The sequence below is a fragment of the Cervus canadensis genome, chromosome 8, assembly GCF_019320065.1.
Source record: "Cervus canadensis isolate Bull #8, Minnesota chromosome 8, ASM1932006v1, whole genome shotgun sequence".
Taxonomy (NCBI): domain Eukaryota; kingdom Metazoa; phylum Chordata; class Mammalia; order Artiodactyla; family Cervidae; genus Cervus; species Cervus canadensis.
Window position 1 is genome coordinate 56244166 of NC_057393.1, and position 16026 is coordinate 56260191.

The 16026-nt window shown below is 39.5% G+C and overlaps 1 protein-coding gene across 1 annotated transcript in view; it reads left to right on the plus strand.

Annotated features, from left to right (window-relative positions):
• Positions 1-17: 17 nt before the first annotated feature.
• PARG (poly(ADP-ribose) glycohydrolase) overlaps positions 18-16026 on the plus strand; it is a 116720-nt gene continuing 100711 nt past the window's right edge. The window contains exons 1-4 of the mRNA XM_043476335.1: positions 18-541; positions 9200-9266; positions 9894-10880; positions 11747-11930. Coding sequence (XP_043332270.1) covers positions 322-541; positions 9200-9266; positions 9894-10880; positions 11747-11930 — 1458 coding nt within the window. The 5' untranslated portion in view covers positions 18-321. The remainder of the gene's footprint in view (positions 542-9199; positions 9267-9893; positions 10881-11746; positions 11931-16026) is intronic.

A 16026-nucleotide genomic window follows, 5' to 3' on the forward strand; every position in this document is an offset into this window, starting at 1 on the left:
CACTTCCGGTTTGCGACAGCGTACGTCCCGGAAGCCGGAAGCACCTGACGGCAGCTTTCCGGTGGTGGGAAAGTGAACGAAGCCAGAATCAGAACGGCTCATCCTGAGGCTGGTAGGGTGCCGGTGGAAGAGGGAAGGCAGGCGTCTGAATAGGGCCTGGTTCGGGAGGCTGTCAGAGCAGGAGCTGCAGAAGAAGTCAGCGGCAGAGGGGGCATGGTGCCGGGAGGCACCGAGGAGGGGGCGCAGTCCGTCCCTCCCAGGGTTAGTGAATGAGGCTCTACGCCCGGGCTGGCCCGGAGACTCAGTGCTGCGGGTCCCAGCATGAGTGCGGGCCCCGGCTGTGAGCCCTTCACAAAGCGACCCCGCTGGGACGCCGCTGCAACTTCTCTGCCGGCCGCCTCGGACGCCCGGAGCTTCCCCGGCAGGCACAGGCGCGTCCTCGATTCCAAGGACGCTCCGGTGCACTTCAGGGTCCCGCCGTCCTCATCAGGCTGCGTCCCGGGCCGGGCGGGACAGCACCGAGGCAGCGCCACCTCTCTTGGTACGTGGGGGAAATAAAGCTCTTTGTCCTTCTCCTTGGCCCAAACCTCTTTTTGGTCTGTCTCAGGAGCCAGGGACTACAGCACCTTCCTCCCCCCTTTCTAGTCTTGTGTACACCACTCTGAACTCTGAGGTCCCCTTGCTAAGCGCCCAAGGCCCCTGGGAGAATAGGGTCGCATTTTTCCCACGGCGATTGGTGGTGTGAGAAACCTTGATGAGCAGTCACTTACAGGGCGGGAAGTGGTAAGATACTCCACCTGTTTGCTTTCTTCGGGTTTGAGTAATTGCTTTAGTCGTTGCTGCTGCTGTTAAGGAAGTTTGTGGATGTGAAGCTTCAGCCTCTAGATGTAAAGAAAGCTACAAAAAAAAAATCATAGCTTATCTCAATTTAGATTCTTAGTGCCTGGATGCAGAGCAGTTAGTCTTAGCTGGCATTAAACTTGGCTCTGGCGTAGAATGTTGAACAAAAGTTACTTGGTCTCTGTGTTCAGACCCTAAAGTCTATCAGGAGAGATGGACGATTACGGAAGTCAACATAATAAAGGGTAACGGATGTTCCAGTTCATAAGGGAACAGAACATAATTGTAGAGTCAGGTGTACCTAATCAGTTTGTAGGCTCAAAGATAGTCTCCCAGCCGGAAGATAAGAATTTTATTCTGAAGGCTGAAGAGGGATGAGGGGTTAGCTAGATGAAGAGCAGTTAATGAAGTGATTCCAGAGTGCTGCTGCTGAATGTTGTGGACAGGGGAGAGTAGAGAGAGATGTGGTTGCAGAGAGAGAGGCAAAGATCCGGTCACACTGGGCGTGCTGAGGGTTTTGAGCTTTATTTCTAAGGGCAATAAGAAACTATTAAAAGGCTTCAATAGGGGAGTGACTTGATTGGCTATATATTTATTAAAATATACATATTTTAAAGATCCTTGTCGCTAGTGTGTGGAAAATGAAGAATGGATTGAAAGGGAGCAGAAGTGCAGGCCCAAGACTAGTTAAGGAGTTAGTATAGGTGGGAAATAATGATGGTTTATACCTGGTTGCAGGCAGTAGTTGGAGACGGAAATGGCAACCCACTCGAATATTCTTGCCTGGAGAACCCCAGGGACAGAGGAGCCTGTTGGGCTGCCGTCTGTGGGTTTGCACAGAGTCGGACATGACTGAAGCAACTTAGCAGAAGCAGCAGCAGCAGCAGGCAGTAGTAAACGGGAAAAGTGGATGGATTTAGGAGAGAACAGGATATAAGGGTTTGTACCTCATAAGAAATATATATGAGCTGGAAATAGAGATTTGTAATTTCTTACCATATACACCATTATTGATACTTTGGAAGTAGATTAGATAGTATAAGGCATATACTGAAAAAAAAGGTGACCTAGGACAGAAACTTCAGGAACACTGCCATATAAGAGTAGACCGAAAGGAAGCAACCAGGGAAGTAGGAGGAAAGCCTGGCTCTTGTGTCATGCAAGGACAAGAGCATTTCAAAAAGGAAGCATTGATCAACAGTTTAAGAGAATGGACAGGTCAGGCCGTCCTCTGATGAATGGTGTACACTTAGTTCTCTCAGGACTTACAGGCAATGGGGAAGCAGACCTCCACTGAGCAGTGAAGGATGAGCAGGATTTGATTTATAAGCCAAGGAGAGAAAAAACTATATAGGCCAAATGGCATGTACAAAAGGTGACTTGATAGGAGCATAGAATGACAAGACTGTCAGTGGAGGCTGGGAAGGGGCGGAAGAGCTTATTTATGGACAAAGTCAAGTGCCATTTCAAGGAGTTTGGACTTTATTCTGTGGTTAATGGGGAAACCACTAAACGGTCAGTTTCTTTGGTGGCTCAGGTATAAAGAATCCTGCAGTGCAGGAGACATGGGTTCAATCCCTGGGTCAGTAAGATCATTTGGAGAAGGTCATGGCAACCCACTCCAGTATTCTTGCCGGGAAAATCTCATGAACAGAAGAGCCTGGTGGGGAATGGTCCTTGGGTTGCAAAGAGGCGGACACAACTGAAGCGACCGAGCACAGGATATGACTAAAAAGCTTATAAGAAAGGGTTACAATCGTTTGGTTAATATTTTTGAAAAGATGGCTTAGGCAGTGATCTTTGGACTTTTCTGACTGCAACCCACAGTAGATATATCTCCTGAGAAACATGCCATATTTATAACAAATGTTTCATGAAATAAACTTACCTTTACTATGTATGAAGCATTCTCATGGTGTCTGTCATATTTAACTGAAAAATGTTGATCGTTTGTAGTTTCTGGAACACTGGGTTAGAGAAAGTCAAGACTGCAGATAGGGAGTTATATAGGGAGTTAGTTGTTTCAGTTATGAGACAAATGCAGTTGGCCCACTGAGTGATATAACTGTTTTTGTAATATTGGTGCTCTTTTGCAGATGGGGAGAAAGAGATGGGTTTAAGATTTAGGATGTAGATTTCAGAGGGCTTGTTGAAGGAGAGTGGAAGGGAGAGGAACTGACGGTGACCTCCAGGTACTTTGAGTTCTGTGATAGGCTAATTTGTGGTCCTGTTATAGGTCCCATAAAGGAGGAGGAGTGAGTTGGGGGGAGGCGGCTATCAATCCTTACTGATTGGATCTTCTGATTTTCTGCAGAAGAGGAACTGAATTAATACTTGGGCCGTACTTGTGCGTGTGTGTAAATGTTTTCTGTATACCTGGCAGAGGACACCAATGAACAAAATATTCAAAGTCTAAATTTGTATTAAAATCTGTTGTTTGCGATTTTGGAATTCTTTTAGGAACTTGGTGTTTAAAATTTTTATATGTAGTTATCCTAGGAGAAGTAAGGTAGGGAAATGGGTATTTATTCAGTATCTTTAAATTTTGTGTTATTTATCTGCCTGGGCATTTTTCTTATAGAAATCTGCACATCTGCATGTAGGCAGAACTCCGCTTCTGATTCACATTCTGATGGGGAATCGTTTATCCAGTTGTGCTGGTATAGGACCTTCTGTTTTCTGCCTGTTAACAGTTACCTAGAGTTTCTCTCCTCACTTCAGGGATAGGTGTATGTCAGTGGTGGTTGGGTGGGGGACTGGAGCTGTGTTGTCCCCCATCTCCCTTATCATTTTTTTAGCCTTAGTGCTGTCAAAAGCATCTTCAAACCTCTTTGCTCATCTCAAAACTTTCCCACTGTCCATTGCTGTTTGGACTCACCACACCCTTCCTTCCCATGCCTTATCGTGCTGCTGCTGGAGGAAAGAGGCTTTTTGTGAAGGTGGGGTGTTCCTTTGAGTACAATTGAATTTTTCTGCATTTTATGCCTTTTGACTGTATCTCTAGCACCTAATTAAATGATTTGCTCATTGAAAGATGCTGGTTACTGAGTGAGGTTACTGAGATTATGTGATGTGAAGTCAGAGTAAAGATGGAGAACTACTGATCTCAGTGAAAAAAGAGATTGAGTGGAAATGTTGGTATAGGATACATTTCTTGAGTTTCTTCTTTGTGAGACTGGTCACTTAGTATTTTTCTCTCATTGATCCACGTAAGCCTTGGAAATAAGTATTGTTAATCCCAGTTTATAGCTGAGCAAATAAAGTCTCAAAGAAATGAAGTACATTATTACTAAGTGACTGAGCAAAGATCTCAAGTGGGCCTTAGGAAGCATCACTAGGAACAAAGCTAGTGGAAGTGATGGAATTCCACTTGAGCTATTTCAAATCCTAAAAGATGATGCTATGAAAGTGCTGCACTCAATATGCCAGCAAATTTGGACAACTCAGCAGTGGCCACAGGACTGGAAAAGGTCAGTTTTCATTCCAATCCCAAAGAAAGGCAATGCCAAAGAATGCTCAAACTACTGCACAGTTGCACTCATCTCGCACACTAGTAAAGTAATGTTCAAAATTCTCCAAGCCAGACTTCAGCAATACGTGAACTATGAACATCCAGATGTTCAAGTTGGGTTTAGAAAAGGCAGAGGAGCCAGAGATCAAATTACCAACATCTGTTCGATCATGGAAAAAGCAAGAGAGTTCCAGAAAAACATCTATTTATGCTTTATTGACTATGCCAAAGCCTTTGACTGTGTGGATCACAATAAACTGTGGAAAATTCTCAAAGAGATGGGAATACCAGACCACCTGACCTGCCTCTTGAGAAATCTGTATGCAGGTCAGGAACCAACAGTTAGAACTGGACATGGAACAACATACTGGTTCCAAATAGAAAAAGGAGTACATCAAGGCTGTATATTGTCACCCTACTTATTTAGCTTATATGCAGAGAACATCATGAGAAACGCTGGGCTGGATGAAGCACGAGCTGGAATCAAAATTGCCGGGAGAAATATCAATAACCTCACATACACATATGACACCACCCTTAGGGCAGAAAGTGAAGAAGAACTAAAGAACCTCTTGATGAAAGTGAAAGAGGAGAGTGAAAAAGTTGGCTTAAAGCTCAACATTCAGAAAACTGAGATCATGGCATCTGGTCCCATAACTTCATGGCAAATAATGGGGAAACAGTGAAAACAGTAGCTGACTTTATTTTTCTGGGCTCCGAAATCACTGCAGATGGTGACTGCAGCCATGAGATGAAAAGATGCTTACTCCTTGGCAGGAAAGTTATGACTAACCTAGACAGCATATTAAAAAGCAGAGACATTACTTTGCCAACAAAGGTCCATCTAGTCAAGGCTATGGTTTTTCCAGTAGTCATGTATGGATGGGAGAGTTGGACTATAAAGAAAGCTGAGCGCCAAAGAATTGACGCTTTTGAACTGTGGTGTTGGAGAAGACTCTTGAGAGGCCCTTGGACTGCAAGGAGATCCAACCAGTCCATCCTAAAGGAAATCAGTCCTGAATATTCAGTGGAAGGACTGATGCTGAAGCTGAAACTCCAATACTTTGGCCACCTGATGCGAAGAGCTGACTCATTGGAAAGGACCCTGATGCTGGGAAGGATTGAAGTCAAGAGAAGACGGGGACGACAGAGGATGAGATGGTTGGATGGCATCACTGCCTCAATGGACATGAGTTTGAGTAAACTCTGAGAGTTGGTGATGGACAGGGAGGCCTGGCGTGCTGCAGTCCATTGGGTCGCAAAGAGTTGGACATGACTGAGTGACTGAACTGAACTGAACTGAGCGAAGATCTCAGGCCAAGATTTTGTTTGACTCTATTTTGTATCTGTTTCATCACCTACTGTTGCCTCTCTTTTTGTTTACTGTGATTACTTCTAGTTAAAAGAAAGAAATTCTCGGGAACCTGGGACACATCATTTTATGCTTTGTTGTTTAGTTGCTAAGTCTTGTCTGACTCTCTGCGACCCCATGGACTGCAGGACCCCAGGCCTCCCTATCCCTCACTATCTCCCAGAGTTCGCCCAAGTTCATGTCCATTGAATCGGTGATGCTATCCATTTTATGCTTATTTCAGGAATAAGGGATACAGCTGAAACAGTCCTATGATGTGCTGTGAAAGAAACCTTTGGAAGCCAGAAATTGTAGTATTGGTAGGCTATCCTTTCTCTGGGGTCCTTGGAATGACTGAGGACTGCTTTATTAGCAGGAAATGATGGTTCCTAACCTCTTACTTCTCCTCCACCCTATTCTCAAGCTTCAGGAATTAATAATAGGAAGCCTGAAGCTGGAGAGAGAAGACATTCTCAGTGTTAGAACTGCAGGAGACAGCCCTCCCCTTCAGCTGCACTGTAACACTCTTCGTAGTTTTTTACAAAATGGTGTTGCCTGCATTCTTTAGGTTCAGTTGACTTATCATAGTGCCGTGCTTCGTGTGTGTTATAGGATCCTAGTCATTTCATAGCATCAAATCTTTACATGTATGTAAAAAGGTATTTTAAATTCTATACTGACTCAAAAAATGAATATTTTTGCCCATTGCTGGTTTGTACTTTGAGGGTTTTCTATATTTGCTGTGTTTGATATAATGAAATTAAATAGAGAAGATGGAACTGTAGAAAAAGTTTCAGAATCAACTGGTTCATTTTCTTACTCCTTTGTGACTGGAATTAATTTTTTCTCTGAAGTCTAATTTGCTGTAGAAGTATTAACTTCATAAAATCACTAAAGTCATGGTGTTTAACAGGAAGTATCAAATATATATGTACAATTTTTGTGACAAATAATTTTTTAAATGCTGATAAAAGATTTTGACTAGTTAGAATGTTAGTATTTTGTATAAAATGTGAATTATATGACACTCAAATACAGTGATTGGAGAAGGCAATGGCACCCCACTCCAGTACTCATGCCTGGAAAATCCCATGGACGGAGGAGCCTGGTAAGCTGCAGTCCATGGGGTTGCTAAGAGTTGGACATGACTGAGCGACTTCACTTTCACTTTTCAGTTTCATGCATTCGAGAAGGAAATGGCAACCCGCTCCAGTATTCTTGCCTGGAGAATCCTAGGGACAGGGGAGCCTGGTGGGCTTCTGTCTATGGGGTCACACAGAGTTGGACATGATTGAAGCGACTTAGCAGCAGTAGCAGCAAAAACAGTGATAAATAAATGATTGATTTTCATGTATTTGGGATGGTGTCTCATGTTATGGTGTTTGAAGGGACGTGGGTAAATAAGGGTTTGTGAACTACGGTGCCTAGATTCTTACTTTGCGATTTAGACAGTAGTTGAGAATATTCAAGATTTTATGTTTTCTTATATTAAAGAGCTTCCCTGGTGGCTCAGATGGAAAAAAGTCTGCCTGCAGTGCAGGAGACCTGGGTTTGATTGCTAGGTCAAGAAGATCCCCTGGAGAAGGGAATGGCAACCCACTCTAGTATTCTTGCCTGGAGAATTCCTTGGACAGAGGAGCTTGGTGGGCTATATACCATGGGGTCAGAAAGAGTCAGACACAATTGAGCAACTAACACTTTGACTGTCATACTAAAATGTTATATACATGTAATCCATATGCAATACATTAAATTTTAAAAGCATACTTAAATTTCTATGTTTACATAAATTTGGCTTGCATTTGTTTATGGTATATGTACCTTGCTGAACCATTAATTCTACTTTTGCTACTATCTGCTGGTCATTTCTATCTAGTTATCTCTTTGGCATTTTAAATTTAGTGTGTTCATATTGACCCAATCATATTTTCCCTCTAAATCCAGTTCTCTTATAGTCTACATTTCCATTTTATGTTCTCACCATCTTTCACGTCTCAGGCTTAAAGTTTAGTGTCACTTTTAACCTCTAACATTTTGAAATCTGTAATGACTCTCACTTCTCAACTTTTATTCTCTATTCTTATAAAGACAAGACTAGTTTTGGATCTTGACCAATAGTTCTTCAACTTTGCTGATCATCAGAACTGCTTTTTAGGGAAAAAAAATACAGAATCCACCTCCCCTCATGCCTCCATCATCACATATAGATTTTCATTCAGAAGGTCTAGATGTGGTCCTTGGATCTGTTTGTTGTCAGCCTTCTGATGATTCAGTTGGTTTGGGAACCACTGACCTAGACCAGTACCTTCCTCATTGGCTTCTAACGATAGGCTCTTCTTGCCCCTTCATACCTGCTGTCTGGGCTGTGTATTCTGCCTCACTGGGAGCCTCCTAGATTTGAATTCTGGCATTACATCTCTGAATGTGACTTTTGACATTATTTTGTACCTTTCTTTGCGGGTTTTTCAGGAATCGCTATGGTTCCTTGCTGACTTTTCAGCCATATTTTCTGTTGTTTTCTTAATATTTCTCTACCATTGGTCCTGTTGCTCTGATTTTTTCCCTTAATGTGACTGCATGTTTATTCTCCAAGAACTATTTATCAGATGATCCCACTTTCTTCAATTCCCTAAAGTAGTCCTTTCCTCAGAAATATCTTAATTTCTTATCAGGGTCTTTTGGAATTTATTTTACTTTTAAAATTTATTATTATTGTTATTTTGGCCTCACTGTGCAGCTTGCAGGATCTCAGTTCCCCAATCAGGCATTGAACCTGGGCCAGGTCAGTGAAAGTGCCGAATCCTAAACACTAGACCACCAGGGACCTCCCTTAGGATCTCTTTTAATACTAACAATAACTAGTAACTAACATTTACTGAGCATATGGTAAGCAGTTTGCAATGGTTGTTACTTAATTTAAACCTCACAATAACCCAAGAGAGATACTATTAATTTGCATGTCTACTGATAAAGAATTTGAGACACAGAGAAATGGCTCTTCACAAAATCACACGGGAATTCAGAAGGGGAGAGCCAGGGTTTGGATCTAGGTAAAGAATCCGCCTGCAGTGCAGGAAACACAGAAGATGTAGGTTCGATCCCTAGGTCCAGAAGATCCCCTGGAGAAGGAAATGACAACCTACTCCAGTTTTCTTGCCTGAAAAATCCCATGGACAGAGGAGCCCGGCAGGCTGTTTAGTCCAAAGGGTCACAAAGAGTCGGACAATGAGCGACTAAGCACACAATCTGAATTCAGAGTCTGTAGTCTCATCCATTAGACCATACCAGTTCTTTTAAGGTCTGGTCACTTTCTCTTCTATGCCAAATGTATTTATATTTATGTTCCTGTATTTTCTCCCATTGCTTGCATGAGGAAGGAATGATTAATCTTTTTTTAATCCATAGAACCTAGCTTAATGCCTTCCATATGTATATGCTGCTATAGGTGTTTTCTCTTTGAAGGTATGCATACACATACATTTTTTTTTTCTTTGCAGTTTTCAAACAGAAGACTATAACCAGTTGGATGGACACTAAAGGAATCAAGACAGTGGAATCAGAAAGGTATAGAAACATGCTTATCTAGAGTAATGAATAATGTGATATATGGATGTTATATCATGTTTCATGCTATTTTCTCTCCTTTTTGCTTTCACGTTTTTCTTTATTGACATTTCAGTTAATTCTGTATGCCAGGGATGGTTTAATATACTTGAGATGCAGAGATGAAAAAGCAGTAGTCTCTGTCTTTAAGATACTTACAGTGTAGTGGTGCTGACAGTCACCAAAAAGCACATGATTCTTACATGGTGTGATCAATGCCACAGTAAAGATATAAACAAGGTAGTTATAAACTACCTTGATATAAACAGTGGTAATTAGCATGTAGAACAGTCAGTCAGCTTTACCTTTGCAAGAAAGGCTGCACAGGTGAATGAAGGTGAATGAAGTTTAACACTGCATTCTAGCTGGTGTTTGCCAGGCACACAGTTGGGAAAAGGGCATTATAGGCAAATGTGCAAACGTATGGAGTCATGAACGTATGGAGCATGCTATATGCTCAGGTAATCACAGGTTTAATTATTGCTATGATATTGTAGGAATGTGTTTGGGTAAGTGATTTTTTTGTGTCATAAATTCTTTCCATTGTGTTATAAGTTCTGTTGTATCATTCTTTCTATTCTTTTACAGTTTGCATAGTAAGGAAAACAACAATACAAGAGAAGAATCCATGATGAGTTCTGTACAAAAAGATAACTTTTATCAACATAACATGGAAAAATTAGAAAATGTTTCTCAGCTAGGTTTCGATAAGTCATCAGTTGAAAAAAGTACACAGTATTTGAACCAGCATCAGACTGCAACTATGTGTAAGTGGCAGAATGAAGGGAAACACTCAGAACGGCTTTTGGAAAGTGAACCTCCAGCAGTAACTCTGGTACCAGAGCAGTTCGGTAATGCTAACGTTGATCAGTCACCCCAAAATGATGATCACAGTGATGCAAATAGTGAGGAGAGCAGAGATAATCAACAGTTTTTGACACATGTAAAGCTTGCGAATGCAAAGCAGACAGTGGAAGATGAACAGGGCAGAGAAACCAGAAGCCACCAGAAGTATAGCAAGGCTTGCCATCCTGCAGAAGACTGTGCAGGGTGTCGGCAGGAAGAGGCAGACGTCGTGCCAGAGAGCCCCTTGTCGGACATTGGCTCTGAGGATGTTGGTACTGGACTGAAAAATGCCAACAAATTGAGTAGGCAAGAAAGTAGTCTAGGAAATTCTCCTCCATTTGAGAAAGAAAGTGAACCTGAGTCACCAATGGATGTAGATAATTCCAAAAATAGTTGTCAGGACTCAGAAGCAGATGAAGAGACAAGTCCAGGTTTTGATGAACAGGAAGATAGCAGTTCTGCTCAAACAGCAAATAAACCTTCACGGTTCCAACCAAGAGAAGCTGACACTGAGTTGAGGAAGCGGTCCTTTGCTAAGGGAGGTGAGATTCGATTACATTTCCAATTTGAAGGAGGAGAGAGTCGAGCTGGAATGAATGATTTGAATGTCAAACTACCTGGAAGTACTTCTAGCCTGAATGTAGAGTGCAGAAATTCTAAGCAACATGGGAGAAAGGATTCTAAAATCACAGATCATTTCATGAGAATGCCCAAAGCAGAGGACAAAAGGTAATTTTTACCATCAAGAGTATCTTCAAAAGGGTAATGTGTTATGTAATTTTGTGAGGGGGAGTTTCACGAAGTTCTGGTTTGCACTGAAGGCAAGAAATAGTTGTCTTTCTTATTAATTAATAATGCATGATTTAAACTTAGACTCAAATGTTAAATTCTAAAAATCACAGAAACAGAAAAGAAGTAAATAATTAATCAGACTTTAATTTCATCAACTTCCTTCTGAGATTTATGGGAATTACTTGATCATAAATATGATAGTAACTACTGTTATCTTAGGCTACTGTATATGCATTTTCTCTAATGCTCTGACGGCAGGCAGGTGGTATTGCACTCACTTCACAAATGAGAAAACTGAAATTGGTTAGAAAATTCACTGAAATTATGTAACTTGTGGGGAGTAAAGCTGGGATTTAAATCCCAGCCTGTATGATTACAAAAAAAAATGTAAGTATAAAAATTATCTTAAAGCCCTCTCCATAATTTTTGTGATCTTTTATGGCAAGGATGCCATAGTAAGTTCACTTCATTGAAAATTATTGTCTAGAGTCCTAAAAAGTAGCTGATACTGTGAACCGTGACTTGTTTGGCAATGTACCTATTCTTTTACAAGGCCCCTTTTTTCAGAAGGTGATTTACCTGTGTTTGGAAATTCCTTCCACAGACTATTGAAAATAAGTTCTTGGGTTTTACTGTAAGCCTTATAAGGTTTTTTGTTGTTTTGTTTTTTCTAAATACCAAGGAGAAAGAGCAAGTTTGGCACATTTTAAACAATAACTTCTGGGTAAGTGTTTTTACTTGTGTATCTAAGTGAATTTAAACAGTGAGTGGTTTGTGATTGAATATATTTGTTTTGATCTTAGAAAAGAACAATGTGAAATGAAACATCAAAGAACAGAAAGGAAGATCCCTAAATACATTCCACCTCACCTTTCTCCAGATAAGAAATGGCTTGGAACTCCTATTGAGGAGATGAGAAGAATGCCAAGGTGTGGGATCCGGCTGCCTCCCTTGAGACCGTCTGCCAATCACACAGTGACTATTCGGGTAGATATTACCTCTTACCTATAAAGAGAGAAGGTGCTAAGTTTCAGTTTATTGTGATATTTGTGAAAAACAGACCAATGCATAGAAAGTGCTTCTCTTTTCTGCATATATAAAGCACTGAGAAGTTTATAAAATAGAGAAATATAATGATAGATTACTTAACACGGTACTTAACAAATCCGTAAGATGAATCACTGTTAACTGCTGAGGATATTGAATATTCTGTATTGTTTAGAAAATTTATTGAATTAAAAAATTCAATTGACAATATTTATTGAGTACCCAGTACATGTTAGATACTAAAATTCAAAATTGTATGTTTTTCAGTATCCTCAAATTATTCTCCAGTTTTATCCTCTTTTTCTGAGCTTTAGATTCTTCTAGACATCCCCATCACTATCCCATAGGTATCTCAAACTCAGCATTTCTAAAACCAACCTCATTTAAAAAAAAAGCAACTGTGGTTAAATGTACATAATATGAAGTTTACCAACTTAATCATTTTTTAAGTGTACATTTCAGTGGCAGTGTCATACAACCATCACCACTGTTCATTTCCAGAAATTTTTCATCTTCCTGCACATAAGCTTTACCTACTAAACAGTAACTTGTCATTCCTCACTAACCCTGGTAACCTCTTTTATACTTTTCATGGGTTCTTAAAAAAAAAAAAAGAAAAACTTTATTGAGCATTTTAAGTGTTCAGTTATATTTAGTTAGTTTACCGAGTTAGGCAACCATCGCTATAATCCAATCTTAGAATATTTCTGTCACTCTTGGAGTAGTTTTAAATATTCACATCTTAGGAATTCCCTGGCTCTCCAGTGGTGAGGACTCAGCGCTTTCACTGTCATGGGCCTGGTTTGATTCCTGGTCAGGAAATTAAGATCCCACAAACCATGTGGCATGGCCAACAAAAACAACACAAAAAAGAATCCATGTGGGATTAAATATTCATCTCATTTATTAGGTTCTATATTAGATTTCACAGGGGCTACTTAAAAAAAAAATCTCTGTTCTTATACAACTTAGCCTACATGTGATTAAATATTTTGAAGTACAGAATTCATTAGTGTGGTTAGGTAAAAGCAACATAGAGCAGGGTGGTAGAGTTTGAGCTGAGTTCTTAAAGATGAGAGGAAATTTCTGAAATGGAGTTAGTAAGGCAAGGGAATTCCAGATAGATATATAACCTTTATAGGAAAAGGCTGTGCAGTTTAAAACTTTACAAATGGAAAGCAGTTGATTTGCTGGAACTGAGTATTTGGATGGAAAATGGAGGAAGAGAAGACTTGAAAAGTAGTTTGGGTTCATATTGTAGAGGGCGTCAGGTATCAGAAACTGAGTCTATAAGAAATTAAATCTATAAGAATTGGAAATCATGAAAATGTCTGTGCAGACAATAGTTGTACTATACATATAGCGAGGTTGATCAGACAGCTATTTGTGAGGAAGACTGAAGTGAGGATACATTGGAAACAGGAAAAGGAAAGAATTCGGTTAAGAGATGAAAAGTAAGCAAACAGTAGTTATCAAATTGTGCTTCATGAAAGTGGCTCAGGGGTTCTTTTGATATTGACTCAAATTTCTTTTCTAAGCTGTACATTTAACTATGAAAAACCTGTTGTAGAAGAACTAATGTGTGTTTACTTTTAAAAATGCTTAATACCGTTCTTTTTTTTTTTTTGGCTTAATACCATATTTTAACCAGCAGATTTTACCAAGAGAATTCATTTTTGGGCAGGTCATAGAATCAGGGTTCTCTTGCTACTGCTGTTTGAAGTATTTCCTTAAATATCAGAATAGCAGTGTAAAAAAGTTACCGTCTGCCAGCTGTTTAGGTGTGTGGATAGGATTTTCTTAATATTGGATGAGAGATATAAATAGATTGATGAAAGCTTTAGCTGTCGTCTCTCTCAATTTCACAGTCCTTCAGTTAGTCTCTTTGCTATTGATAAAATAAGTAAAGTCACTCTAAAAATTATATTTATTAAAATAGCTTTTATTTAAATATGATTTTGTATTAGAATTCGTAGGGAAAAAAGAGTTCTACTCTTTAAAAAAGTTTGGAAATAACTGAGACAGGGTAGTAATTGTGGGACTATAAAAGAATAAATGCAAATTGTTTTGAGATTATATTGATAGGACACTGTGAATTCTTAAGCAGGGGTGATTAGGGAAAAGGAGGCATTGATAATGTGTGTGAAATTAAGAAAAAGTTTGTGTGACTGACAAGATATTAATGGTTAAGATTCGGAAAAAAGATTGATCAGGGGAAATAAGTGATATTTTGACTTTTCCTGCTTCCTCTTTCCCACTGCCCGCAAAGAAAACCTGAAGCATCTTATACCATCATTAATTAATCTCTGTAATTACCGTTTATCAAATATCCAATGAATTTATAAAAGTTTTATTACAAAAGTAATACAGGGTCAGTAAAAAAAGTTTAAGAATTTGGTGTGTTTTCTTCTAGATTTCTTTTTCTTGAATATGGTAGTATAGTATGCTATATGTATAATTAATATTTGTTAAATAGTCCTTAGATACATTTCTAAGATGCCAGATATTAATAGTTACAGAATTTGAAATCATAATATAAAGCTGACATTTAGTGTTAGAAATGGAAGGCAATCTGAAATTGCATGGACATGATAATACTTGATTATCTGTAAATGCACTCATGCATGCAACATACATTAACACACAAACATATGCACACATATAGGCAAACACATGTATAAGCATGTGCTATACACATGCATAGACACATTTAAACAGACAGACACCCAAAGATACATATATTCTTATATATTATGTTCCCCTGTGTGTGAAGCTGTACTGGTACCTGTTTTTGTCACCTTAGATTACATGGAAGATCTTTACAAAGTCACCTTTGGGGTGCCCATTTGGAGGACAAAATACTTTTGGTAGGATTGATGTCTCAGCCACTTTTGACTCTTGAACGTCCTTTATTGTTTCCTCCTTGGAATATTCTCATCCTTTGGCTTCTTTGATACCATATATTCCTGATTTTCTTCCTGCCTCCTTAAACCCTTGCTTTGTTCCTTTTAGCTTTTTTTCTGTATGTGGCCCTTAAACGTTGTTAGAGTTCCCCAGGACTTTTTCATATGTCTTCTTATTTTTTCCTCTCTTGGAGTAGTCTTATACACACTTGTGGTTTTAATGGTTACCTGTATAAAAGGCCTACAAATTTATTTCTCTTGGGTTGCAGGCTTTTAATGAAGCTGCCTATTTCCTTCCATAGGCTGTTCCTTTTTTTTGTCCCTTTCACCTTTTCCTACTTATTTTTAACCTTTGGAGTTGAGCTCAGCTGCTAGTTCCTCAAAGAAGGATTCCCTAAGCTCACCACATAAGTTAAAATTGTCTAGAAAGATTCTTGTGACATCATGAACCTCTCATTTATAGCATCTTACAGTTGAAATTTTATATTTATTTGTGTAATTATTTGATGATCGACAGTAAAGTTCTGATTCATGCTATGGTATGGATGAACCTTGAATATATTTATTTATTTATTTATCCACATGCATATATACACTTTGAAGGCAAAAGGAGAAGGGGGCAGTAGAGGATGAGATGAGTAGATAGCATCACCGACTCAGTGGACGTGAATTTGAGCAAACTCCAGGAGATAGTTGGAGGACAGAGAAGCCTGGTGTGCTGCAGGCCACAGAGTCACAAAGAGTCGGATACAACTTAACAACTGAACAACAACAACAATGTGTGTATATATATAGTTGACCCTTGAACAGTTTGAAGGTTAGGGTGCCAACCTTCTGGGCAGTCAAAAATTCGAGTATAGTTCCCACCTCCATCTGAAAAATAAAATAAAATAACTGATAAAACTAAAAAAAAAAAAAAAATCCCAGTATAACTTTACAGTTGGCCCTCCGTGTCTGAGGGTCCACATTCAGCAATTCAATCAGCTGCTGATTGTGTGGTGCTATAGTATGTATTTATTGAAAAAGATAATTGTATAAGTGGACCTGCGCAGTTCAAACCCATGTTGTTCAAAGATCAACTGTACGTATATAAACATTTATACATATTAAAAACATACATGTCTGGCTCTGTT